At 34.7% G+C, this 26621-nt stretch overlaps 2 protein-coding genes across 4 annotated transcripts; one reads left to right on the top strand and one right to left on the bottom strand.

Annotated features, from left to right (window-relative positions):
* Positions 1-772: 772 nt before the first annotated feature.
* On the bottom strand, positions 773-12236 carry LOC104101573 (serine/threonine protein phosphatase 2A 55 kDa regulatory subunit B beta isoform-like). 3 transcript variants are annotated; one of them, XM_009609056.4, is made up of 14 exons: positions 11649-12236; positions 6623-6726; positions 6439-6537; positions 6033-6152; positions 5307-5516; positions 4494-4585; positions 4280-4398; positions 4014-4137; positions 3676-3799; positions 2164-2232; positions 1980-2071; positions 1811-1888; positions 1649-1716; positions 773-1528 (listed from the first exon to the last, which is right to left on the bottom strand). In XM_009609056.4, the coding sequence occupies exons 1-14, from the start codon at positions 11749-11751 to the stop codon at positions 1392-1394; spliced, it is 1539 nt and encodes a 512-aa protein (XP_009607351.1). In that variant the 5' UTR covers positions 11752-12236; the 3' UTR covers positions 773-1391. The 3 variants fall into 3 exon arrangements, with proteins under 3 accessions (XP_009607351.1, XP_009607349.1, XP_009607350.1); XM_009609054.4 differs by having other exon boundaries at positions 826-1528; positions 1649-1719; positions 11649-12234; XM_009609055.4 differs by having other exon boundaries at positions 826-1528; positions 1649-1719; positions 5310-5516; positions 11649-12233.
* Positions 12237-23503: 11267 nt separating this feature from the next.
* LOC104101574 (inorganic pyrophosphatase 1-like) lies at positions 23504-25289 on the top strand. The gene is made up of 4 exons (XM_009609057.4): positions 23504-23767; positions 23951-24072; positions 24215-24416; positions 24700-25289. Exons 1-4 carry the CDS (start codon positions 23630-23632, stop codon positions 25051-25053), a joined length of 816 nt encoding a protein of 271 aa, XP_009607352.1. The 5' UTR covers positions 23504-23629; the 3' UTR covers positions 25054-25289.
* Positions 25290-26621: the final 1332 nt, after the last annotated feature.

Here is a 26621-nt window from a genome sequence, read left to right as displayed (position 1 = left end):
TTTACATATAGCGCTCTTTGAAAGAGCGCTATACCTTAACGTCCAAGTATATATAGATTCTGGACTCCGTGCAACACGCCTCTGTTAGCGTTGCCGTGGCCATTCTATCAATCACCACAAACCACAACCATGAATGAAATCATTTCTGTCAAATACTTGCATGCTGATTCGCTTGGAATTCTTTTCCGACGTGTGTTTCCTTCATCTCTGTCGTCTAAAACCAGCACAGAAATGAGCAGTTCGTTTGGATGGGATGGAGAAACTTACCAAGAATTTATCCACCACCCTCCCAGTCCCAGCTCGGGTGATCCATTTATTCACAAGGAAACATGTTGATCAACTTTTTTCTCTACATCAGCTATATATTAGTATGCTGTAATTTCATTCCATAAAGAACGCGCATCCATCACTTATCACAATCACACTCTGCCAACATATTTTATAAGAAAAGCCATATCAAGTCGTAATTCTTCCTGTTGCTCTTCGTACGAGCACAAACATGCTTGCACACAAGACATTAACCAACCATCATAAGCATAAGTAACCTAAATCTTCACTGATGACAGAAGTATTGCTTGCAGGTGAACTACAATGGCCTCTCCTTATGCATAAAAGAATGTTAGCATAAGGGGGAAGTACAATGGTATCGTTTTCAGAGAGAAGATGAGGAATCCAGCTGTAGGGAAGCGTTATATGGTTGCATGCACAGCAGTGCGAAAAATGTTAGCTAGATCATGCAGTTTAGTTCCATTACATGGCTCCAGCAGCAGAATAAAAGTACCAACCTCAACCTAATAAATTGCACAAGTACTGAGGATCTGCAAGTGATAGAAGGTTGGCAATGCCAGCTTCACTTTACCAAAGAAAAAATACAGGGAAATAAATGCCAGTGCCTTTGAACTTCTTTTACAGGAAAAAAGAAAAAAATAACTACTTTAGTCAATAACCTATAGCAAAAAGCATATTAAATTATCCTACAAAAAAAATAATGTTATCCAATAAAGTTAGTTTAACGCTCTGCAAGTTAGCCAGCAGGTCCTTTCCAGCAAGATTTCGAGCAAAACTGCATTCACCTTAGAACTAGTGCCGATTTTTTCACATCCATCGGTTTTGCTTGTGGGGGAACTACAATGAGATTTCTCCTGATGTCAACCCAATAAATAGGAAATTTAGAGAAGAGTGAAGCAGATAATGGGAAGAAGAGAGCAAGAACTCATGGCTATTGACAAATAGGTTGCTAGAATGTCCATTCTTTGAGCAGTGGACCTTAACATTATGAGCATGTAATATACGTCGGCATTGATTCTGGAAGAGCGAAATGGCAGAACCTCAAGTTGATTCGAAATAAAACCTTCTGAAAAAGCAACTCCAAGAAACTGCAACCTCATATTTTATGCATAATACATATACAAGCTGTTTGCAGCAGCACATGCAATTGAATTTTCAGTTGGATGCCATGCGAGATGGAGCAGTTTGGTTGTGAAGTCAAATGAGTTTCCATTAGCATCAACTGCTGGACTTTCTGCTCCTGGAATGCATATCATAAAAATTCAATTTATGTCAAACTGTTGGGGCAAAAATTCAAATATAGATGACATATATACTGAGATATATGAGAAACTATATATCTGCATCTAGAAAAGCATACCTCTCATGACAACACGTGTTATACTGCTGCTCAAGTATCTGGAAGGCCTCGAAGGGGTCTGGACTTGTCTTCTAAAGGAGAATAATCAAAGTCATCAAAAGCCATGACATTTACGATATATCCAAATAAATTTGCATGCCGAAAAACTTTTAATACAGGTACCTCATGGGGTTTTTGCTTGCTTCTAATGTAGTTGCTTCCGTGTTCCCCGCAGCACAACCAAACACACGGAAAAGGTTGCTGAAATTGTACAAATTATGTTGAACAATACATCACCGTGGTGGAGAAATAAAAGGAAAGAAAATAAAAACTAAAAAATAAGTCTACACACCTATAAGATCCAGTTGCTACTCGCAAACCGTCACCGCTAAGGCAACATTCGAATTTATCAAAGATGGAATCATTCTCGTATAAATCACATAGCTGCAGAGCAACATAATAATTACTAATCAGCTCAGACACAAATGAGAAACTAACCAAGCAGAAGCACCTAATTTTGGGAGAAAGAAATTCACCTTTGGTCTCAAATATTCATGAACCTGAAAAGTTGAAACTGGACCAGAATCCATATTTATATCCCATAGCTGCAAGGCAAGGTGAGTTTCAGTAAAAACGGAACAATCTTTTCTTCCATATACTTAGGGGTTAGGATCACCTCATCAGGAAAAAAGGATCAATGATAGAGATCTCACTTCTTCTCATTCTTTCTTTTATTGACGAGGACGTCCACTAACATAAAGCTGAAAGAAAGTAGATCTAGCAGGAATCTGATATAATAGTTACTCTTATGGTATACCATGCACATTCTTGCCAGGAACTAGAAAGGATAAAGAAAATGTAGCAGACTAGCAGCTGCACCTTTAAGTTCTAGAAAATGTTTTGCAGACTCACAAACATAAGATGCAAACATAGCGAAACCTAATGAAACCAAGAGGTTTTGTTTGTAAATTAAGATTTTTGAAAGATGAGACTTAGCCTTGGGAAAAATTCAACTGCAAAAGCTTTCCACAGGGAAACATAAGGATTAAAGCAGCATGCCTATCAATTATAGATGATTGGGGGGGGGGGGGGGGGGGATAAATTGGTGTAATAAGTGATTCGTGCGTGAAAGAATTGAAAAATCTGTCAATTATTTGTTATTACATCTGATGAGACCAATGAACTGATGAAACACGAAGTTTCCATCTGGCCAATCAGAAGAACTGTGAGTGCCTATCTTTGCAATTGGAGAGGCTCTCTAGTTCATAAAGAGTGTTAAGGCGTTTTCCAAGACAGTTCATGTATGCATTTTCATTTTGTGGTTGCTGTGGAAAGAAAAAACCAGAAAATACTCCGAAGGGGTATCAGAGGCAATATACATCTTGAAATCTCATCTTGTTTCATATTGTTGTGTAACAAAGAATTATGTAAAAACTATAAAGAATCTATTTTTAACTATTTTTTTGAAAGTGAAGAATCTTTTTTAAACTCTTTAGAGCTGTAACATCTTGTAAACCTTTGCAGTACCCACTTGGTACCATTTTGTGAAAAAATACTTGTACTTACAAAGGTAAACAGAAGAGAAGAAAAAGCGCCATGCACATGCACATAGTTCAATCTTCCAGAAAGCCCAGAAATTCTTCTAAATAGTGCACCAAGGAGAACTCCAAATGCAATCATACTGTTTACTACCATGGCTTCTTTTTTTTTTGTGGGGGTTGGGGGGTTGGGGGTTGGGGGGTGGGGGGATAAGTTGGTAAGCTGGCAATTTAAGTCAGATTCCGGCAGTGAAGAGTGTGCCACAGATCATTTATTAAACTTGTTTTAAACCAATTACCAGGAATGTGACTAACAGATGCCCATGGACCATGCTTATGTTACCTTCTGACTTATCAGAACTCTGTTTTCCTTATGCACACCATTTACATATCAGAGAGTACTTGCAGAGTCAAGAATATGATACACAAGGCAATTACATTGCGCATCTCTCACATCAGTCAACTGAAAAGATGAAGACCTAGAGAAAATAAAGAGAGAGAAAAACCAACCTTAAGGGTCATATAGTCACGACTAAGTATGTATCTTCCAGCCTTCGCAAATTTTATATCTGAAATTGAAGCAATTATCTCGGTAAAAAAGGATCTTGAGCCAGGAGCTTCCTTTTCTTCAAACCTGCATATATGGGTAACCAGCATTTCAACTTATTAAAGCTATGAGAAAGTAATTTTAAAATATTTATCTCTTGAAGAATATCTTTCCAGGGGCCCTATACTGGTAAGAAACTAGCTCTCTTGCAGAATTCTTTTGTGCAGGTGATATCTTGTTTTGACATAGAGGATAAAATAACACCTACCGGCAAAGGGCTACTATTTAATGTGATACTCACAATTTAGAATGGGAATCGCACAATGCTGATTGCCGCAAATCTACCAGACGGATTGATCCTTTTGAACTACTATAAGCCAACATGTTACAGTGAGTAGGGTGAAATTCAGCTGAAGTTACCACCTCTGCAATAACAAACATCTAAACAAATATGAGCATTCATTGAAACAAGCATTTCTGAAAAATTAAAAATAAAAATTAAAACTATCATGTATTTGAGGTGCCCACAATAAAATGAAAGTTGAGATCAACACATCCAAAATTCACCAGTTAGATCTTCCATATTTGCTGGCTTGACATCAACAATATTGAAACTTTGGTTACTTATTTGTAAGTTCCAAAGGTTTATCCGGAGATCATCAGCTGATATAAATGTTTCCCCATCACTAAGTAGAAGAAGGAGAAGGACAGAAATTACGATAAGTTCTAACAAATAGAAGACATAGTAAATCAGATTTCCAATTATAGAATGGATCTTCACCAGTTATTTGAAATAGAATTTATATGATAGTCATGTGCATGGGCATATACTCTTCTACATTTAGCAGCAACGCTGCTCTCACTGCTTGAAACCTGCAATTCAGATTCCAAAGCTTTTAGATGCAGATGAAAGAAAAATAAAGACGTTCAAATAAATTTCAACAAACAGCATTTGACAGAGGGGATGTGAGCTAAAGCCACATTGAAATTCCTTTAGCAAATTGAGGAAAGATTTAAGGAAGAACAAAGGCATAAAGGTTTTCAGTTACCCAGCCTGAGAAGTAGAGGATAAAGCACCTATGCATTGACCCAGCACATATACAGATTACATGCTTATATGAACATGCAAATATATACGGCCTAGCTTGTACGTAGAATTAGTAAATACTAAAAGGAGCAATGCAGAATATAGTAAAATGTGAAATACAGATATGTTTCTGGCTTCTTGTTACACTTTGCACCAATACATGGATGAACAATTAACCAAAATTATACACCTTAACAGATGTTTCGGAATAGTATGCACAGTCATCAAAACAGCCTCCCCCAATAACCCGGACTAACAAATATCATATATGCAGTTCAGCTCAGACTATCAACTCCTGAATTATTTTCCTTTCTACACTATTTTATTTCCGACAATTAGATGTAACTTTATACCCATGGACATCATTGTTTTCATAGGTAAATGCAGGGCATACTTAAGAGAATTAATGTACATACTTGAGAGGTTACAAAAACCAATACACATAGAAAAACTTGACATCTATATATAGTACAAGATAGGAAGTTGCATATATATCTTAAGTACAACTACCACAGGTAAATGTAATGCAGGAAGACCCCCAGGTGGAAACGAAAAATCATTGCTTAGACAGCCAGAAGATCCATCTGTGTAGCACCCATTTGCAAGATACTGTTTTTGACTGGAAGAAACACTTGAACTGGGCATGCTGCCATTTGCAATAGCTCTGGAAGGGTCAATATTTAAGTTAGATATTTTCTTGACTTTCTTCTCTTCGACCTGAAAATTCAGGAAAAGATAATTAGAAAGCAAATTAGGATGTTATAGGCAGCCAACATAGACAGTCACAAGAAGACCTAGGTGCTTCAACAGTAGCTTGTCAAAAAATGCACAGTATCTCACAATATGCATTCCACAAGAATGGAAGAAGGGTTCATAGACGATGTACAAATTATAAGAGGCAACAGCACATCAGACAATTTCTCCAAAGCATTCAACTAAATATCACGTTTCCCAGGCATCCCATCCCACCAAACTGAATAACTTACTCACGCTCTTCCTAATACAACGGTTTCTAGTACTACCATGAATATGAATGAAGATGAAGACATGTCAGGCTACACACTTGAAATTGCTATTAGTATACCTCTCCCACACAACTTACTGTAGCTTAAGCCTTGGAAAAGTAAATACGGAATAAACATTTTCATTTTACTTGATAGGGGTATCAAAAACCTACTCTACATGTACTACCACAGAGAATCACAGAGAAGCAAATCGGATGAAATAACATACCTTCCAGAACTTTATAGTTTTGTCATTAGTAGACAAAAGAAAGAGAGCACCATTAGGCATATGGCACCACCGGATCTTGTTGATCTTCTCCTCAATCTCCAAACTCTTCAGATAATCAAACTGAATGAAGTAGATGAGGGCATAAGAATTCTACTTGAAGCGGCAAAAGGAGGAACTAAGAGCAGATGAAGAGTGAAAACTAAAAGGCAGTGATCCACCATAGACACAAGAAAGTAGTGGCACAAATGGTAAAACGTCCATCTATTTCCAGGACATAGAAACAATAAGGTAATGTTTCTCTGAAGCTCTTTCAAATATTGTTTCTCAGGCAAGTACATGACGCAAGAGTTCCTAAGAGAGAAATTACACCAGGAAAGAAGGTTAGAAACAGAGATGAGTCGCCTACCTCAGGCTCGTGGCTTTGAAATTCTGTCTTGTAGCGGAACTCTGGATGCCGAGTGACTGGATAGTCCATTCTCTCTAATTCTCTTCGGCTTCCAGCATGCTAAACAAAAAAAATAAGCGCAAGGAAAAGACGATCAATCAAAAGAACCTCCAAATTCTGAATAACTACAAGATTGAAGAACAACCTCCTTTGTATCGGTCCTTTCAAATAATACCACCCTACCCCCTCGATCCCCAGTGGCAAGATGGTCGCCAGTTTTATCAAACTCAATTGCTGAGATGATATCAACTGCAAAACAAAGACAAGAAAACAAATAATGAGACAGAAAGAAAAGAGTGTCCAAAATGTCTAAACACCGTGAGCTTGGTAAATATTTTCCTACCATTTGAGAAAATTCTGTAACTGCAGAAAGAATCAGCACCATTATTCCATACGTGAAATCTATTGCAAGATATTCAATTCTGTTGTTTCCTAGAAAGGTTAATCTACATGTCTTATACTAAAGTCTGACAGTAAACCACCAGCAACTACCTTCAGGTAACACGAACTGCCTAAAACTACTATTTAAACTATGTTATACACCAAAGACCAAGCTGGGCATTATTAAGACGAATCCATGCACAATATTGAGAGACATTCTCTCTGTTCCTTTCTTTTCATTCTGGATGTTGCCATATCAGCATAAATGCTGCATTATCCTAAACTGTAAAATCCTACATTAAATGAACTCACATGAATGCAACCATGAAATAAATTTCACGCAACACAGAATGCTACTGGAAGCAAATTCACTAGTCACAGTGTTCTTCTTTCTGGATATCCCCACATCAAGATAATGTGCAGCGTTGACGTGAACTGTACAAAGCCTACATTTTTCTTTGATAAGTTACTGTACAAAACCTACAATAAATGAACTGACTCAAATGCATCATGCAAAGAAAGCTCTGAAGGACGAGCCTTTTGTTTTCCTTATAAAAAAATGACGAACATTTAGAGGAATTATTAGAACAGCTATTGAAGAAGGCAGTGTTATTAAAAATCACCGCTTAGTTGCTCAAAGCGACGAAACGATGCAAACATGCGGTTATCATTTCACGGAAAAGCCACATGCTTCAGAGAAGTGTGCGCTTCAAACAATAATGTGTCAATTGATCCTAATGAGAAGCTTTTAATTATTTGAACCTCAACTTTGAGGAGTTGTATTAATATCAACATTATTGTAAATTGAATGCTTAAGTAAGTATTTTTATTGCGATTTGATTATTATAGTAGGATCAATGAATTCAAATTTTGGTAATTTTTTAAAATTTTCATAACTCGTTCGCTTCAGTTCAAAAGTGTGCTTCACTTTTCGCTATCTGCTTCAGTTCAAACGAGGGGTTATCATTCTTTGCGCTTTCGCTTTTAGAAGCACCGGAAGAAGAGAAAATCAAAGTCCCAACCATGCTAACATAATCTAAGTTGCTCGGACATAGGTGTGGGTGTTGGACACGGGTGCGGATCTAGAGATCGGATCCTTCGAGATGTAAATTCTAAGATTCGGGTATACGGATCCTAGTATGGATACGGGTGCGGGGATCCGGCTAAAAATAATTCAAAAATATAAAAATATATCTAAATTATGAGAAATTTTGTGGAATACTTACGTATAGCTTGTAAAGTGTGAATTTCTTTTTTATACTCAAGTTGTAGATAAGTAAAGGATTGATTTCCTAGATAACGTATGCTATTTTCTTCAAATTTACCCTAGTTTTAGTTCTGATTTCGGGAATCAAATTTTTCCGTCCGTCGTGGTCAGAGTATCCAAAATTGTTTGACCAGATCTGGTACGGATCCCATACCCATATCCATACTAGTGTCTTGTCGAGACAGGTGCGGCACCTAAACTGCCATGTCGGAGCAACTTAGAACATAATTATAAAAAGGAAGAGAGAAGTTATTTTAAACACGTAATAAAATCTCAGCCAGCACTTTCCTTAAGCAGGATTACTATTGATCTAATGCAACTCGTCTATTTAAAACAGGGCATAACTGCCAATAAACATAGTGAATTTGGTACTGCCATGGATCTGTAAAGAGCTTGCAACATAAAATAAGTTTTTCTGCATCCACTATTTAGTTGCAGATGACTTTAGTCAGAATAAGAAGACCACCATGAGTCAAGCAAACTAGCTCCATAAAGTAGGACTTCTGTAACTACCGGTGTTGGATTTAGGCACTCTTACTTCAGCAAACTTCAATGATCAACAGTCTATCATTCAGCGCTTGTTTTCTTGTGTGCACATTTTGCATGCTTGACCAATTCAATGAAGGGGGGTCAACAGAATCCCCTTCATTGGAAAATTATACTGCACAAATAGGGTAAAAACAATTCTTTTGTGCATATATAAGTTTTTAAATCCCCTTGACATGATGGAAACTTTAAAATTAGTGGTAACGGGGTTAAAAATTTGCTTTAGGTAACCAGTTGGAATCCTAGGCATGGTATTCTTTTAGTTTTTGAATCCCCTTGTTAGGATTTTTGGCTCGTCACTGCAATAAACCATGAGGAACGAAAAGTCAAGCCTAAAAAAGCAAGACGACGAAGGAGCTTGACTGTGGTTTCTATTTAGAGAAAATGGACTTCAACGACACTCCATCTCTACAAAAAAGAACCCCAAGGGCTGAATAAAGTCAGAAAGAAACTCCCAATCTGGATATAACTTCTGTAAGAGAAACATTTGGTGCCAAATTGTGCAAATTATGAAAAAGTTTCCAGTCAATCCAGCCTGCCAATACTTCCACCTTATATGCTTTTTACGCTGATAGGTACTTCAGTAATTATTTAACTGGCACAATGAACTAAGCTATACCAAAGGTCGTCAAACATACTTCTCAGACATTAATAAATTTCTGAGCAAGAACTAAACAAGCTACAGGGTATATGGTGTACCTCTCTGGAAGAGCATCAATGGTTTACTGTTGTAGGAGATGGCTTAAAACCAGAATATGGTGGGATCCTTGGTTGGATTTAATCTCCCTTGAAGCAGAACTTTCATGAATTTTTTTTGGTATGACGCCAAAGCAAGATGCAACAATTTCTGGGTGCTGGAGTAATGAAGATTGGAATTTTGGATTAAGGAAAAAAAAATCGGTTGGGAAGTAGAAAACTTTGGACAACTGTTATTTAGAGTAGAGGGAGTTTGAATACAGCCAGACATTCCTGATTCTCTTGCATGGGAAGAGGACAGAAAAAGAAAGTTCACCATAAAATCTTGCTATAATCAGCTGAAATCTCCAGCGGGCAGGAGATATGGCCTTGGAAAGCAGTGTGGAAGCAAAAGCATACCCAAGAGCACTTTGCTTTCGCTGGCTAGCACTACAGGAAGCATGCCTAACACAGGAAAATTTACAAATAGAAATTTTCAGCTATGCAATAGGTGTTTTCTATGTGAAGCCAACAGTGAATCTCCCGCTCATCTTTTCTTACATGGTTAGCATGCATGGGAAGTATGGACCTTGTTCCTTAATGTGTTTTGGATACAATGGGTACATCCAGAAATACTGAAAGAATCTGTACACAGCTGAATGGGCAGAGAACAAAGAAGTATCTCAAAGACTTTTGGAACACTGTCCCTCTTTGTTATATTTTTAAAAAAAAACAATAGGTGTTTTGAAAACAAATACTCCGCAATACACTTCGTTATGTTTAGAGCCTTACATTTTCTGTATTCTTGGTGTAAGCTCAAGATTGACTGCGACGTAAATACTTTTGTCGGCTTTCTGGAATCCCTTCTTTATTAAGGGGGTTAGAAATCTTTGACGTACATACTAGCACTTTCTTGGTGCAACCAATAAAATTTCACTTATCCAAAAAAATAAAACTTTGGGCAAGAAAATCAGGATAGTTCTAAAAGAGGAAGCTAAAGCACAAGGTTAGGAGCTGCAGAGGGTTAGAACACTCAGCAGATGCAAAATACGATGAACTTTATCGGGGAGCTGTCAATTAAATTTACAATGAACAACTTTATCACACATCAAGAGTCCAATGACATAGCATCATGAAACCCCAAAAAAAGAGCGGATGCAAACTGCTTTCTGGAAGCCCAACAACGTTGAAACAAACTTTCGTCAAACAAATTTGGAGCTATGTAAAATGGACAACTTCTAATAGCAGAACAATCTTGAACCAAAATCTTCTCTCTGGGACAGTCTCCATTAATCATGTGCAGTTAAACACTTGGCTGGATTCAAGCCAACAAGCCCCATGAGCAACGTCCAATATTTCCAAAACACAAGAAAGGTATTGTCTCTACCTTGACCATTTTGGCATCTCCGCCAATACCCAATTATAAATTGCTCTCCGAGCAGCCTGTCGTACTGAAACATGCCCTGCAATCTCAAGAAACTTACTAGTATATGCACTACAACTTCACTACTATATTTACATCACAAAAGTGGAATGAAAATAACATGACAAGTGGTCACTGACTGCATCAAAAAAAACTTGAACAACCTTAAGCAAGAGGGTACATGTACCTAAAACTGACACCGGTGGGCAGCTAGAGAATACCTAGAGGCGAAATACGGAAGGGGAAGTTACAAATTTGTCCACTCGGTACAACCCCTTGCCAATGCCAATATACATATATTACACACTAATTATGTGCAAAATATACATTTGCCGGCTATTTTTTTGGGCGAGCGACTATTCTAAGTTAGTTTCTCAATACGGAACCACCCTGTCACACAAATGCATCTGTAGAAAATCCACGACTAATTAGAAATTTACGCCCTTATGCTTTAAATTTTAAGTATAATAGCTCAACGCACTTAAACAGTAAGGTAATAATACATGACCCAAACCACCAACTACAGCTCCATAGTCCTTCAGTAAATCAATAACAAGTACTGATTCACCACACAAACACGGGAGACATCAAGATACAAGTTCAAGGATCTCCAATATTTTTTTAAAAATGAAATATAGCTTAAAAGGACTGTACTTGGCTACTTCATTAATAGACTGTTCATATTAGGTATATCGGTTAAACTCCGCATGCAAAATCACATCATCAAATCCGTGATCAAATCAAACAGATTTTTCTCTACTGGTCAATAATGAAATAGTAATTATTTGAGCAATTAACAACCAAATAGCAGATAGCAAAACTTAATTCAAAATAAGTGTGGATCCATAGAGTAAAGAGTGAGATGATAAAGTAGTTTACCTTCCTGAACTTCTTCGCCCGCCGCACGTTCACCAAAGACCTGAGAGAATTTCCACTCTAACGGCGGTGCCGGAGCTGCTGCTGCAACATCACCACCGTTCATCTTTTCCCCCCGATAAATCAACAGCCCCCAAAAAAATCAAGTAAAATAAAAAAAGCGAGGATCCAAATTGAAAATCTAGAATCAAGTGACGACGATAACTAATAGAATAATAATCACTTCATCGACTTAGGTATTTGGAATCTCCGTCGTCTGAAGATCCTAACTTCAATGTCGGATTCAGAATCAACTATTACAACAAGTCCAGATATAAATAACGACACATGCGTTGAACACAGATTAAGATTCTCACAGTATATCACTTCTCTCTCTCTCTCTCTCTCTCTCTCTCTCTCTATCTCTCTCTCTCTCTCAGGAGAATAGAGAGAATTGGAGTAGAAAACAGTTCTGAGAATTAAGGTTACTGGTTCTCTCTATCAAACCGTTCTCTCTCTAGGAAAACTTTGTTTCGATATATTTGTGCAAAAGCCCTGCTCTAACCTTACCTCTCTCTGAGTCAAAAGACAACAATCAGTGGCGGATCTATTCTAGTTCTAGCCTTCTAGGAAAGAAATTTAGTCGAACATAGTAAATGTTTAGCTTGCCCCAGTTAAAGTAGTAAATCGAAATAAAAACATATAGATTTACGATACTTAAGTAATAAATAATGTGTCTATTGATTTATTATTAATGTATATATGTCGAATACGAATAAGTATTTTTCATCAATTCTATCAACATATACAAGTTACAACCAATGATTTGTACATATATTATGTATTTATTATATTAAGTTAAAAAATAGTAGAAACTTCTCGAAAGTTATATTTAAACAAAATTAGAAATATTGTTGAAAGTTTTTATAAATTAATTTTATATGTTAATTGTAAAAGGTATTATCAATAAAAAATAATAATTGCGATGATACTTTATATTTGTTGACACAAAATTTTAATTTTGTTTGTTAACATCAGGTTTCATTGGCTAAGGTTTAAACTAGAGGCAATGCTTGGTGGCCGAGTAAAAAATAAAAAAAAGAACTTAGATATGCTAACAGTAAAAATGATTTTTACTCAATTAATGCATCTTCATTAGCTATATCTAATTATTCAATTACGTTTTAAGTTAACAAATTAGAATTATTATATTTAGTTACTTGTTGCAAGTTACAGTAACTTGATGGTTGTAACTAATGCACATAAATGCACTAAGTTAAACCCCAAAAAAAAAATCATTATGAAATACGTTAATATAGTTATAGTATAAAACAGGGTGTTGTTGGAGACGACACAAAGTTTCTCCGAATTGACGTGTATGCACTTATCCTTTTTATCTATTTTTAAATTAGATTGTGAAAACTAAACAGTGTATTAATTATCAAATGTATTATTCAACCTTGGTCCATAAGCATTAAACTAACTGTGCATATTAATAGAATAAAATTCTATCTTCTTAAAACATTGATACCATTAGAGAATTCGTTAGCTTAAAACCTATAACGTATATGGACTTAAAAGATTCTTTGTTTTCAAAAGATAATCTATAAAATGAAAACATACTTTGAATTCTCAAAAAGCATAACAAATAAAGTATGTGCAAAGCACATGACCTTTTTTAAATGAATCCATTAAGAGAATCTCTCCTTCTCTCTCTTTATTTTTGTGGAAATCGCAATATTATATGCTACCGCTGAAAAACTTGAACGAAAAATGCACCATCTCTCTCATTTCTCGATAAATAATAATTATATTTAAAAACTTATTTGAAGAATATTGCAAGTGAAAAATATCTTTTTTCTAATAACTCTTCAATTATTTTTCCACGTGAAATTTTTGTTCAAACACAAATTTAATATTTAAAAAAAAAATCAACTTAAACTTCAAATATTCCTTTTTAAACTTCGACCAGATAGTGTCAAAATGCCTATTAAGTATTAAATGTCAAAAGTTCAATCACAATTTACAAATTACTAAAATGACTTAAAAGTATTGGCCAGTCGGTGGCAGCCCATTCAGATTCGTTTGAGGCCCTGTACAACATGGACTAGCCACCTATATGGGCTAGCTATAAAACGGAATCAGAATGAAGCATAGAAAAAGGGTGACATTTCATTATCAAAACGAGAAAGGAAATGTGAAAGTGAGAAAAAAGGAGGTGAAATTTCACATCTTGTCAAGAACCCCTACCATTACTTGCCCAAACATAAAGATACTTACCCTTTGTCGCTCCATACCTCCAAGTAACATGTAGAAATGACACTAAGTTGCCACTTTAAAGGATTGCTGTTTAAAAATTAGCTAGTACGTCATGAATATTAATTTTTTTGCAGTTCAATTTTTTGGAACAAAACTGTCCTGAATTGTCTTGAAGTTAAGATTTTTAAAATTTCAGAAAAAATAATTACTTACTAATCTTTAAATAGCACCCTTGAGAATGACTATCTGTGTACTTAGTACTTACCCTTTGTTAATCATGTATAGACGTATAGAGACCATTCAACAAATTTTGGAGCTCAATAGAAAGAAAAATATTTATACACTTTGAAAATTGCATACACTAATAGGATAAATAATTTTTATATTACTAATACAAGCTAACCGGCTATAACATTTTAGTAGCATTCTTTTAAATTATCAACTCATGTTTATTATGGCAATTACATGTAACTCGGTATATTATTTTATTTTTTCTGGAGTTTTGCAGGTGTCCCAGTCTGAAATTTTGAACGTGAGTATCTATTTTTTTTTTTCATGAGTCCTCTATATTTTAATCTCAGTAAATGTTCTCCTTGGTGATTAAGATAAAGATGAATATTTCTACATTTTGATTATAACGTTTTGTTTCCAGAATTGCAGTTTATTAGGTCTAGATCGTCTAAACAATAATCCATGGTATTTTTTGTTTACAGTATTACAGTTTAGTTAAGAAAAATTTTGTCAAAATACTTTTTTTTAGGAGTTAATGTGTGCCAAAGACTAAAAATCACTTATTGTAAAATGGAGTGAGTAACATACAACATAATTAATGTTACATAACAAAATAGCTACAGTCATTACGATTTACGGGAAGCCAAATGTTATATGAAATTTTGGGGGGCGGGGCGGGCCCTAAACGGGTCTTGTGGGCCGCGGTCCCGATCCTTAAATAAACGGGCTAAACGGTCTTTTGTAGGAATCGGTCCGGCCCACGAACTCATGGTCCCGGGCTAAACGGGTCGGGCCCGCAGTCTAAGTGGGCCCAACGGCTAAGTAGTTACTTTTAAAAAAAAATTAAAGAGACTTTTACATTTTTATATACTATTTGAAACTTTATTACCCTCCCTACTCAAGTTTCAATTTAATTACATCCTATATACAAATTTACCAATTATATACACTTTATGAATTAAATGATCATCCCTTTATATTAGGAATAAATTATTTCTCATCCTTTTTCTCTCTCCCTCCTGCGCTCTCTCTCTCTCTCTCTCTCTCTTGCGCTCTCTCTCTCTACGTCTATCTCTATCTCTCAATCCCTAATTCCAGTAATGTAGAGCAAAGGAAAAGAGAGCAGCAATTCCACCATTGACAGTCATTAAAAAGCTTTGAAGCTTTGAATTCGAATTTGGGTTTTCAAAAATTATTATTTGTTTGGATTAGGTGTTGTTGCTAGGTGAAGAAGGATCATATAATAGATACAGAAAAAAGCAGATTAGGATCATACCATAACTCTATTTGTCGTCTTTTCTTGAACACAGACAAGCAAATATAAAAATGTGTATTAGCACTTTAGTTAGATACTTATAAGGAGAAGCATAAAGAATAACGGTAAATAATTACCATCGTGTTTATACCAATTTAATTTAATTTATTATGATTAATTTATATAATAAATTGAAGATATATATTACTTAATTATGATTAAGTGATAAATTGAAGGAAAATAGAGCAGCAATTTCACTATTGACAGCCATTAAAAAGTTTTGAAGCTTTGAATTTGAATTTAGGTTTTCAAAAATTATTTTTTGTTTGGATTGGGTGTTGTTGCAAACAATTGAGAATATTGTTTGGAGTTTATATCTCAATTTTGAGGGTGTTTTGGTGAAGATTAGACTTGATTTTGGCTGAATTTCATATTGAAACTCGAAGAAGAAGAAGAAGAAGAAGAAGAAGAAGAAGAAGAAGAAGAAGAAGAAGAAGACATGACATACATTATACTTTCGAAATTATAGTAAAGTTGTAGTAAAATTGTAGAAAAATTGTATTCTGTTGTTTATATATATTTTTATATTTAAATATCGTATGAAAGTTGAACAATATTTGTATAAAAATTGTATTTAAGTTGTATGATATTGTAGTTGTATATAACTTGGTAAAAATAATGTATAAAAATTGTAGATAAATTATAGATAAGTTGTATAATATATAATTAATTGTATGAATTTTTTTTTTTACTATGTATAAATAAGATACAATACAAAAGACATATGTATAGAATTTGTATAAAAATTGTATTTAAGTGGTATGATATTGTAGTTGTATATAATTGGGTAGAAATAATATATGAAAGTTGTAGATAAGTTGTATAATATATAATTATTATGTATATATTATACTTTTATTTTTTTCATTAACTTCAAGTCAAATTACCTCATTTAAAGTGAAACGGGGGAGTAACTTTTAACTCTTCCATAAAACAACAACACCTCTTTTCCACATTGTACATATAATTTTTAAGCGGTATTTATATTCGCTACTACTTGTTGAAGCAGATCATTCTGTTGAAACTGCACTGAAGAAATGACTCAAGATGAAGATTTTAAGCTCCTAAAAATTCAAGTATATTTCTCTATCTCAAGACCATGTTCTACTAGTGTACCATAAAGTTGGCTTGTGATTTTTCTTCTGTAAATTATTATTTTGGTTCTATGTTTGCTTCCCTTGTCTCTTCTCCACCTTTTTTTAATGTTCATCTTTCGTTAATTCCCTTTTTGCAGACACCTGTTCTTCGAGTGAACATACATTGTAATGGGTGCAAGCAGAAAGTGAAGAAGCTTCTTCAAAAAATTGAAGGTTGAAAGCTAAAAAAACTAGGCAAATCTCGTTCTTTTATGGCTTCTGAGGATGTGAAGGCGAGCGAATCAGCGGTGGAGAAAAAAGAAAAAGGGTGTAGCTAAATTCATTGATTGAAGGCACAAATAATAGATTTGGGAGCCTTTTAAGGTAGATTGTATATATTTTGTAACTAAAATGTGTTTAGGTCGGGTAAATACCAAAACATGAATATTTTTCATAATAAGGTTTCAAATAGTGTATAAGAATGAAAAAATTCCAAAATTAAATAGAAATTAAAGATAAAAAGATGTTTAAAAAAATCTAAGGCAATGCCTTATAAATTTATTATAGAATTATGATCTAATTTTCTAATTCAAATTTAAAGACAAAAATATTGTAAAAAGATATTCAAAGCAATGCCTTGTAATTTTATTATAGCAATAAAAAATATGGCAATATCTTTCTTAGTCTTCTTCCCCCTATGGAATGAGTACAACAAGGTGCTAATACCACCATTGAGAAGAAAAAGGAACTAATCAAGATGTGCCAAAATAGAAGTTACATAATACATACTAATTTTTGTTCATACAAGTTACATGCTATCTCTTACAAACTTCATAAATTCTTCAAGGTTCGGAGGAAGTTCCGTTGGTGGTGGCGGAAAAGTAACTTGGTCATCGCCGCTTCCATTGTCGGGCGAAGCAGCATCCTCAACAAGTTCAACTAGCATTTCTCCGTAAGCTTCGTCTTCCTCTGGTTGTGATTCATCAAGTCCGAAATTTCTTCTTTCCGAACAGATCCAATCTTTGAAAAGTACTGATTTTTCTAAGCTTTCTCTCATAGACGCTCTATAATCACCGATTTGAAATCTTGCTTGACTGAAAGCGCTCTCCGATGCCACTGTTGAAACTAGAATAGTTAAAATGTCTCGGGCCATCCTTGAAAGAACCGGAAAGTATTTTTCTTTGTCCTTCCACCATTGCAAAAATATTAAAGGTGTCGTCGGGATTCACTTCCTCAAGTTTCTGCGACAAATAAATTTCAAGCTCATTTAGTTGTGAAAAATCATTACTACTAGAACCAAAAGTACCCTTAAACCTCGCCCAAGTACTAAGTCATCTTACTCCCGCTGTTTTTTTAGAAGATTGAGAATCAAAAGAAGAAGGAGTTGGAACATTTGGTCTAGCATGATTTAATGCAACTTGATAAGTATTATAAATAGTTTGAGCATTTATTCTAATTGAGGCTATTGCTTCTGATCTTTTTTTGAATCATAATATAAAATACCACCGGTAACGGTATTAATTCTCGGTTGAAATTGATTTGAACCGGTATTAGGGTCAGCCTGACTAGGACTAGGTACACTTTTTCCCTCGGCCAAAGCTTTCAGACGTTGATATCTGACGTTATCTTTAGGGTATTTTTTTATGTGTCTAGCCAAAGATCCTGTCCCGCTCCGCGATCCAAAATATTTAAAAGCTAACTCCATACCACAAGTTTTAGACTTAGCCTTATTTTGTGAAACTAGTTAAGTAAAAAAGGCCAAACAGGAGATGTTTCTTCCGTTTCGTAGGTTGTCTAGAAAAAGTAGGGGCAGTAATGGGAGTATCAGATGGGTCATCATTTGGATTAGCAACATTATCACTAGTTGGGTCAATATCAGGAGCAGGACTAGTGGGTGTATCATCGTCCGGTTGAGTTTCATCAAGATCAATTTCCTCATCATCATTTTCATCAATAGTATTATAATTATTAGAATAGAGAGCATTCATTAATTCATAGTCTAAATGTTCACCGAGTGTAATACTATGGAAAAATTCAGTCTCGATAAATTATAATAAACTATTATCGGTATCAAGAATAGCAGGTGTAGGACGGGTATGGGATTTGGTTAGGGGAGCCGTGGGCAGGGGAAGAGGAACAGCAGTACCACTAGATTCGCGAGTCTTGGATTTTCCCTTATTCTTATTTTTACCAAAAATATTTCTTAAGGAAGACATCTTAATTAATCAAGTAATAGCAAATAAATAAAACAAACAAAACTATAATATTAAGACTTAAGAGTTGGAACGAGTTTACCGAATTGACGAATAACTTGTTAAAAATTGATTATCGTTGAAGACTTAAAGACTTCAATTCACCAACTTCACAATTTTTTCACAAATTGTAACAACCTCAATATTTTTTGACTATTTTTTGGAATAAAGTAAGTAATAGTAGTAAGTATAGAATAAAATTAGAGAGAGATTGTGATAGATTGATATTGATTTTGTAAGAAAATGAAAGAATGATGTTGTATTTATAGTTAAAAATAGAGAAAAAATATAATTATAAAAAATTTGGGGTTAAAACTAAGTTGGGGGGTTAAATGACTATTTTTTAAATAGCTAACGACTATTTTTTAAACACCAACAACTCTTTTTTTCAAAAGCCAAATGGCTATTTTTTTTTTTTAAAAAAATATTCGTTGGGCCCACCAAGCGAGTGGTCCGGTCCTGGCCTCTTGGTAGGCCAAACGGGCTCGGTCCTAACGGTTTCTAGCTAAGAACCGGCCCATGAGACCGGTACGAGCCCATCTCTAGCGGTCCTAATGGTCCCAACCCACTTAACCCGCAGGCCCGGACCGATTCCGGACCCGGACCGGCCCACTTGCTACCCTTATGTGAAAAGCAGTCACTATATGTATGTGTCTGCCACTATTCTCCAAGCGTCATTCTAATTTTTCAGGTTGCTGGACGTGAGACTAAAGTCTCACATTAATAGTTGAAAATATTGGTAATCTAGATATAAGGCATAGAGATATTTGTGAAAATAGCATGGGCTAGCCAGTTTCCGAACTGGTAATTGAAAAATATTTAGCGTTTGCAAAGTCATTGAAAAATAATTACAATGTTGGTGCAACACGGAAAGTTCCAGCATAATATACTGGAGATTAGTGCACATGTGTATGAAATTCCAGTATATTATACTGGAACTCCAGCAGACAGAAAGTTCCAGCATAATATACTGGAGATTGGAGCATCTGTGTATGAACTTCCAGCATATTATGCTGACTCCAGCACACGAAAATTTCTAGCATAATATACTGGAGATTGGAGCACTTGTGTATGAACTTCCAGCATATTGTACTGGAACTCCAGTATATTATGCTGGAACTCCAGTATATTATGCTGGAAGTTCACATGAAATTTTTTTTGAACTCCAGTATATTATGCTAGAATATTTTTCGGATTTTGAACAGTGTTTTCGTTCAGATTTATCTTTACATGAAAAGTGGCTAAATTTCAATTACTTTTGAAATTGTGGCTATTTTTTAATTACCACTTATAAATCTGGCTATTTTTGAATTTTACCCGAGATATTTTAATGATATGAGGCTTTTTGAGAAAAAATGTATAGGCTCGGCCCAATGAAGATAATATCACACAATTTTAAGAATATCTTCTGACTGGTTGAACTCAAAACTGGTATCATAGTCCAGGTTCGGTGGGCGAGAATGGCGAGAAGAAGCTAATTGCGGGCTTCGATTGATATAAATACTCTAAGGATGTGGGTGGCACACAGTGAATTTTGGAATTGACTTGTGATCATGTAATATGCCGCGCGGAACTTAGTTCGAGGGGAGACCCGTGAATCGTGGTTAGTTCGAAGGCGAGGTTGTTGGGTGTGCGAATAAAGTCCTACATTAATAGCTGCAAAGATTGAAAAAATCATGCAAGTTTAGTCCAAAGCAAATAATATTACAGCATTTTAAGAGTATCTTCAAGCTAGTTAAGCCCAACATAAGTAATTTCTTGTGATTAATGACTTCTTCTTTTTTGAAATCTTAATTTTAATTTCAGGTAAAAGTGGCTAAAGATCATTATAAATTCCTTGAAAAACTCCTATATACAGACAATGAACAAATGTGCATTATTCTCTTAACATTAAGAAAGTAGTACCGTGCTTGAATTAACATAACCATAACTGATAAGATCTTTGGTTTGTAGCGATATTCTTTGAAATGAACTCTTACTTTTACTTTTTTCTCTTCTCTCTTTTTGGAATGTAAAAACAAGTGATCAAAAGCACTTGCTTTTAAATAAAGTCTCCTAAATATGCTTGAATTTTGAACAAAACAACTGCAAAGAGTATATATTCTTTCGAAGATATATATGCCACTAAAGGTTTGGTTACTGTTATTGACAATGATAGAAACCAAACTTGTATTTATTTAAAGACACGATTTATGTAAGGTAAAAGACCAGATGATAGTTATAACTGGAGTGTACGTGAGGCGGTTTGGTTCGATTTTTTATTAAATCAAAACCAAATCAACTATATCGGTTTACTAAATTTATAATCAAATCAAACCAACATAAACTCGGTTTTTTCGGTTTCGATTTTTGTCGGTTTTTTCGGTTTCCTCGGTTTTTCGGTTTATTTTCGGTTTTTCTTTTTAGTTATATTATGCTTGAAAAAGAGATCAAATAATCACCAATTGTCCGCATGATTACTATTCATTAAAATAATATATGAGCAATAGCAATTGTTCGTATGAATCATAATTCCAAGACCTTCCATAATAGAAAATGACAACAAACATATGATAAACCAAAAGCTACAACCCAACTTATAGTTCCACAAAAAATATTAAGTTAATTAAAGTGGCCAAGACAAAAGTTAGAAATAAGCACCAAGCAGCCAAGCACCATGAATAGGTTGACACTATTTTGTTTAATTGAAATTCTAAACTAATCAATACTCAAAGGGTCACCTGGACATTCTGGAAAAAAAAACATTTACATGTTAAACAATATAAAGATAGAATCAAATTCATTACGAATTAAATATATAAAATTACCTTCTTCAACTTGCTCAATTTTCTTAATTTCTTCTAGATAGTCTTGAAACTTGCATTCCTTGTTAGAGAACCTTTAATATTAAGCGGTGATTTCATCACAAATATAAGTGCAATATTGGATTGAAAGAACACAACTCGTAACATCAAATTTCAGGACCAACAATCTAAGATAACAATTATACCCAATTTAAAGGGACAAAATAACATAATTGATTTAATCAAATACTTTAGCTTACCAAATTGTGTTGGAGCAGTAAGACTAATATGTAATTACAAACTTGGACAGTGGCTCGGAATTGCAAAAAAGGAAGCTCGTCGTGAAGTGGATGGAAGGGTTTTCACTATTTGGGGTTTTTTGACTTTGGAGTTGGAAGATAGGAAAGATACAGAAGAATGAAGACAAGGAATAACCTATTTTATTATCTTTTTTTATTGGGTTTTAGTTTGAGCTTCAAATTTAGGTTGTGTAATTAGAATCAATTAAGTGGATAGTGAATTTACAAGCCCACTAATAAATAATATCTCAAGACATTAAAAACTATATAATAATTTAAAAAATACTTACAAATTAGATTTTAATGATTATTTTTTATGTATAAATTTATATATATATTATGTCGGTTTGATTTAGATTCGGTTTGACTTTGTTTTTGTTAATACCAAACCAAACCAAGAGTGATCGGTTTTTTATTTTTCAATACCAAACCAACCAAACCAAACCACAAGTCAATTTTTTTCTTCGGTTTGATTTGATTCGTCGGTTCGGTTTGGCTTGACGGTTTGGCTTGTACACCCCTAGTTATAACTTTGATATGGCATATGTTATTCTAAAATTTGAATTGTCTCATGTGATATCGTTTCTTGATTACAGGTAAAGGACCACATACACACACGAAAAAACACTGGTAGGCATTTAGACATAACTTCAAAAGCTAATCGAAATAATGGTTGTAATTCAATGTTAAGTTTACTATTTTAGTGATTATTTTATCTTCAATTGGAAATAAGAATTTGAAAAACTTTGTTTGAGGATTATTTTAAGTGAAATAATTAACAACATTTAATCTGATTCCTGCGGTGCTAATGTATGTACGTGGTATATATGAACATTGATCCACTTGGCCGTACACCCCTACTTTCATGAACATAACGTGACAAAATCTATAAGTTTCTTTATTATTGTATTTAAAATCACAATTGGGATTTATGCTCGAATATCTCTAATCTAGAAGCTGCATTTGCTCTCTTATACTAAAAAAATAGATCCAGGTTCTCTTTATTCATAACTGTGTGTTTAATATGATGGAAATTGTTTTTTAAGGATTCTTTATATCATACATGAAAAAGTTATTTTCTAGTGTTTGATGATCAAAAAAAATTCATTAAAATGAGGAAAGTTCTTCTCACTTATAGACAAGAGCAAATTTTCTTTATAATTATCAATCTTTAGCACCAAAAGTTTATTATTAATATTTAATATATTGTAATATATTAAAACTTGAAACAATTAATTGAAATATGTTCCATCCTAATTTGTGGTTTTGGTTTGGTGGCTGCGCAGTATAGTTGGAAGAGGGAATTGAATTCTCCTGCATGGAATATTCTGTCATATTCCTGCGTACATAAATCCTTTTCCCATACTAACAATAAATGAATATTAATTTATACCATAAAGTAAAACTCCACACTTACCGTATGATGATCCGTGATAGTCAAGTCTACCAAAATCCAATGGCTAATATTCGAAATAAGCTGACGATAATAACTTTTCCAGAAAGAAAATAAACCAACTGAGTAGGATTTTGAGTGGCTTTGCTTTAACTTACCACAAACTCATGTCAAATCCGCGTAATATTCCCTTAGCATCTTAGTTTTTGTACCTAATTCAAATTTATTCTTTTCCTTTTCGCCCCTATATAAAGCTCTCCCTCTTCTAAGGTTTTTTCTCAATTCAGTCTAAACAACAGTTTGTGTTCTGAAGCCAAATAAATCCCAGAAAAACAAGAAGCAGAGGTTTTCTATATTCATCTTTTTCTTGTCACTAACCCCTCGAAAAAACTCAGAAATGGCTGGAATTGTGGTGATTTTCGACTTCGACAAGACGATCATCGACGTGGATAGTGATAACTGGGTGGTGGATGAGTTAGGTGCCAATGACTTGTTCAATCAACTTCTCCCTACCATGCCCTGGAACTCTCTCATGGTTAGTTTTCCTTTCTATAATAATTTTTCTTTAATGTATATAACTTAAATCCTTAAATAAAAAAACCTATATATATGTAACAACAAATGGACTTTTTCAACTTTCCCTACATAGTCTATGGTTTTTGTTTGATTTTTGTCTTTTTCTTGAGGCTGATAATTTATGTTCTGTTTCAAATAACAGGATAGGTTGATGAAGGAGCTTCATACACAAGGCAAAACTATTGAAGACATTGAAGAAGTACTAAAACGGGTACCCATACACCCTAGGATTGTCCCAGCCATTAAATCAGCTTTTGCATTAGGGTACGTATCTTTTTATTTCAGCCTTTAGCGCCGTTTACTGTAACTTTTGTTTTATTTCCTATGTTTTTTTTTAAAATCTGCTTAATAAGTAAGTAATCAGAAATCTTGTGGGTTTAAACTAATTGAATGTTTATTAATTCAGGTGTGATTTGAGAGTAATAAGCGATGCAAACGTGTTCTTCATAGAGACAATCTTGAAACATCTGGGAATAAGGAATTGCTTTTCGGAAATCAACACAAACCCAGGCTATGTTGATGAGGAAGGAAGACTCAAAATCCTACCTTACGTTGATTTTCAAACATCCCCTCATGGCTGCAATCTTTGCCCTCCCAACATGTGTAAGGTAAATAATCCATCTTATTATAATAATAAGAAAATCTTTTCATAAACACAAGTCAGCAATTTAAAAAATATAATATGAAATTAAAGTAAACGGTAAAGTTATCTCTATGTGATCGGGTTCTAGCCGTGTAATCAGTCACCGCTGATGCTTGCATTACAGTAGGCTGCCTACATTACACATCATTGGGGTGTGACCCTTCTTGGACCCTACGTAAACGCGGAATGCTTTGTGCATCAGAAAACCCTTTATTTCTAATAGAGTTTCTCTGTCATAAATGTTACAGGGTCTGATAGTAGAAAGAATACAAGCCTCTATGGTTAAGGAAGGGAAGAAAAGAATAATATACCTTGGTGATGGAATCGGCGATTTCTGCCCTAGTTTGAAGCTCAGAGAAGGAGATTTCGTGATGCCAAGAAAAGATTTCCCAGCCTGGAATTTGATAAAGGAAAACAGGACACTAGTAAAAGCTGAGGTTCACGAGTGGACTGATGGGGAAGAGCTTGAGCACATTCTGCTGCAACTGATTAACGCAATCACCATTGAAGAGAGCCAATTGTTATCAGTCGAATGCAAGTTCCACACAATGTCAAAAGCATCTCACGGACCCTTTCCACGACCTCTTCCAGTACCTTATTAATGTCAAGACAAGACTGCCCAAGTCATTATAATGAAGATTATGACTTGAATTTGATTTTTATTTTAGGTAGTTGTGTGTGATTTCTCTGTTGATCAACATCAAGAAAGTGATCAACTTTAAGTGTGTTACAAGTTTGCTGTAACTTGTTTTGTATCTATGGTTTTTTGGGATCAAAAGTTAAGAAGTGTACCTGTGGTTTTAGTTCTGGAGACTATTTAACATATTTCTTAGGAAAAGGATGCAATGTAGTATTGGCCCCTATCCCTTTTTTTACCCCACTTGATTTGTTCCTTATCCCTTTGGAAATAACATTCAATATAGACCAATCTTCATTAAGGGAAATTCCAAGTTGACTTTCACCACCATCCAGTTTTAAGCTCAATCAAGTAGAATAGTTTTTTCATTCCTCTTCCAAGCACCATTGCAGTAGCAGTATCTTGGTTTACCAACAAGAAGCACAAAGATTGTCTATCACATAAGAGAATTGCCTAACTGGGTAGATAGTTTATTCAGAAACTAACACAATAATATCCAGAGAATACTTATACAGAAGGAGATTTGAATTTATGTTCAGTTAATCAGTGACAAAGACACAACTAAAAGTACTGCAAAGACAAAAAAAAAGGTATAATTACTACTAATGGGTGTGATATTTCTGGAGTTGTCCCCTTCCCAGACTCAACCAGGTTGATGTTTAGAACTTAGAAGATACTTCTGCACTTGAATGCCCGACAAACGAAGAAGACATAAAAGGACTCACGAGGTAGAAGAGCCTCTGCAGACCTTATCCTTACCCTGAGGTAGAGATGCTGTTTCCGATAGATCCTCGGCTCCCTCCCTCCAAGAACTTCCCACCTTGTTCTTGGGGTGACTCGAACTCACAACCTCTTGGTTGGAAGTGGAGGATGCTCACCACTAGAGCAATTCACTCTTGTCAACAAAAAGAAAAGTAATCATCCAACATGGCCATGCCAAGTAGCAAACCGGAGAATGAGATAGCTTAAACTTAGCGTTATTGGCAAGGTTGGTTTTATTTTCACAACTTTATGCATGTTAATTCTCAATATGGTTTAGCTATATCACCCTTCATTCTTCAACAAATAGGAGGTGGCATATGCAGCTATTACTTCATATAGCAGTTAGTTCTTCCAATAGAAGAGTTTTTCCATGTCTCAATCATGAAAGAAGCCAATTGTAAGCATTAAAATACAATTATAACATTATTAATATGTCAGCATGAAATGGATTACAGCAATGGCAAATAAGCAGAAAAGTTCAGGACAAGTTAAGAATTTTCATTTTTAATAGGTCAATGTGTAGGGAAATGACACTAGAAAAAACGATAATAATATTGTAATGACATTATTTGTAAACAGATACACGAATTGGCTTGACTCGTGCTGGGCACTGTCCTAAGAAACTATTTTAGCAATGTAAAATATTTCCCCAGGATTAAACAAGCTCATCTCTATTTATTTAGATAATACAAGAATCAACAAAATTACATTTTCAAATCTAGCAAATAAGAAAAAGGAATAAGACCAACTAAATTGAAAAGAAAAATAAAG

The sequence above is a fragment of the Nicotiana tomentosiformis genome, chromosome 6 (genome assembly GCF_000390325.3).
Source record: "Nicotiana tomentosiformis chromosome 6, ASM39032v3, whole genome shotgun sequence".
NCBI classification, from domain to species: Eukaryota; Viridiplantae; Streptophyta; class Magnoliopsida; order Solanales; family Solanaceae; genus Nicotiana; species Nicotiana tomentosiformis.
This window is presented reverse-complemented; position numbering and strand designations above follow the sequence as displayed.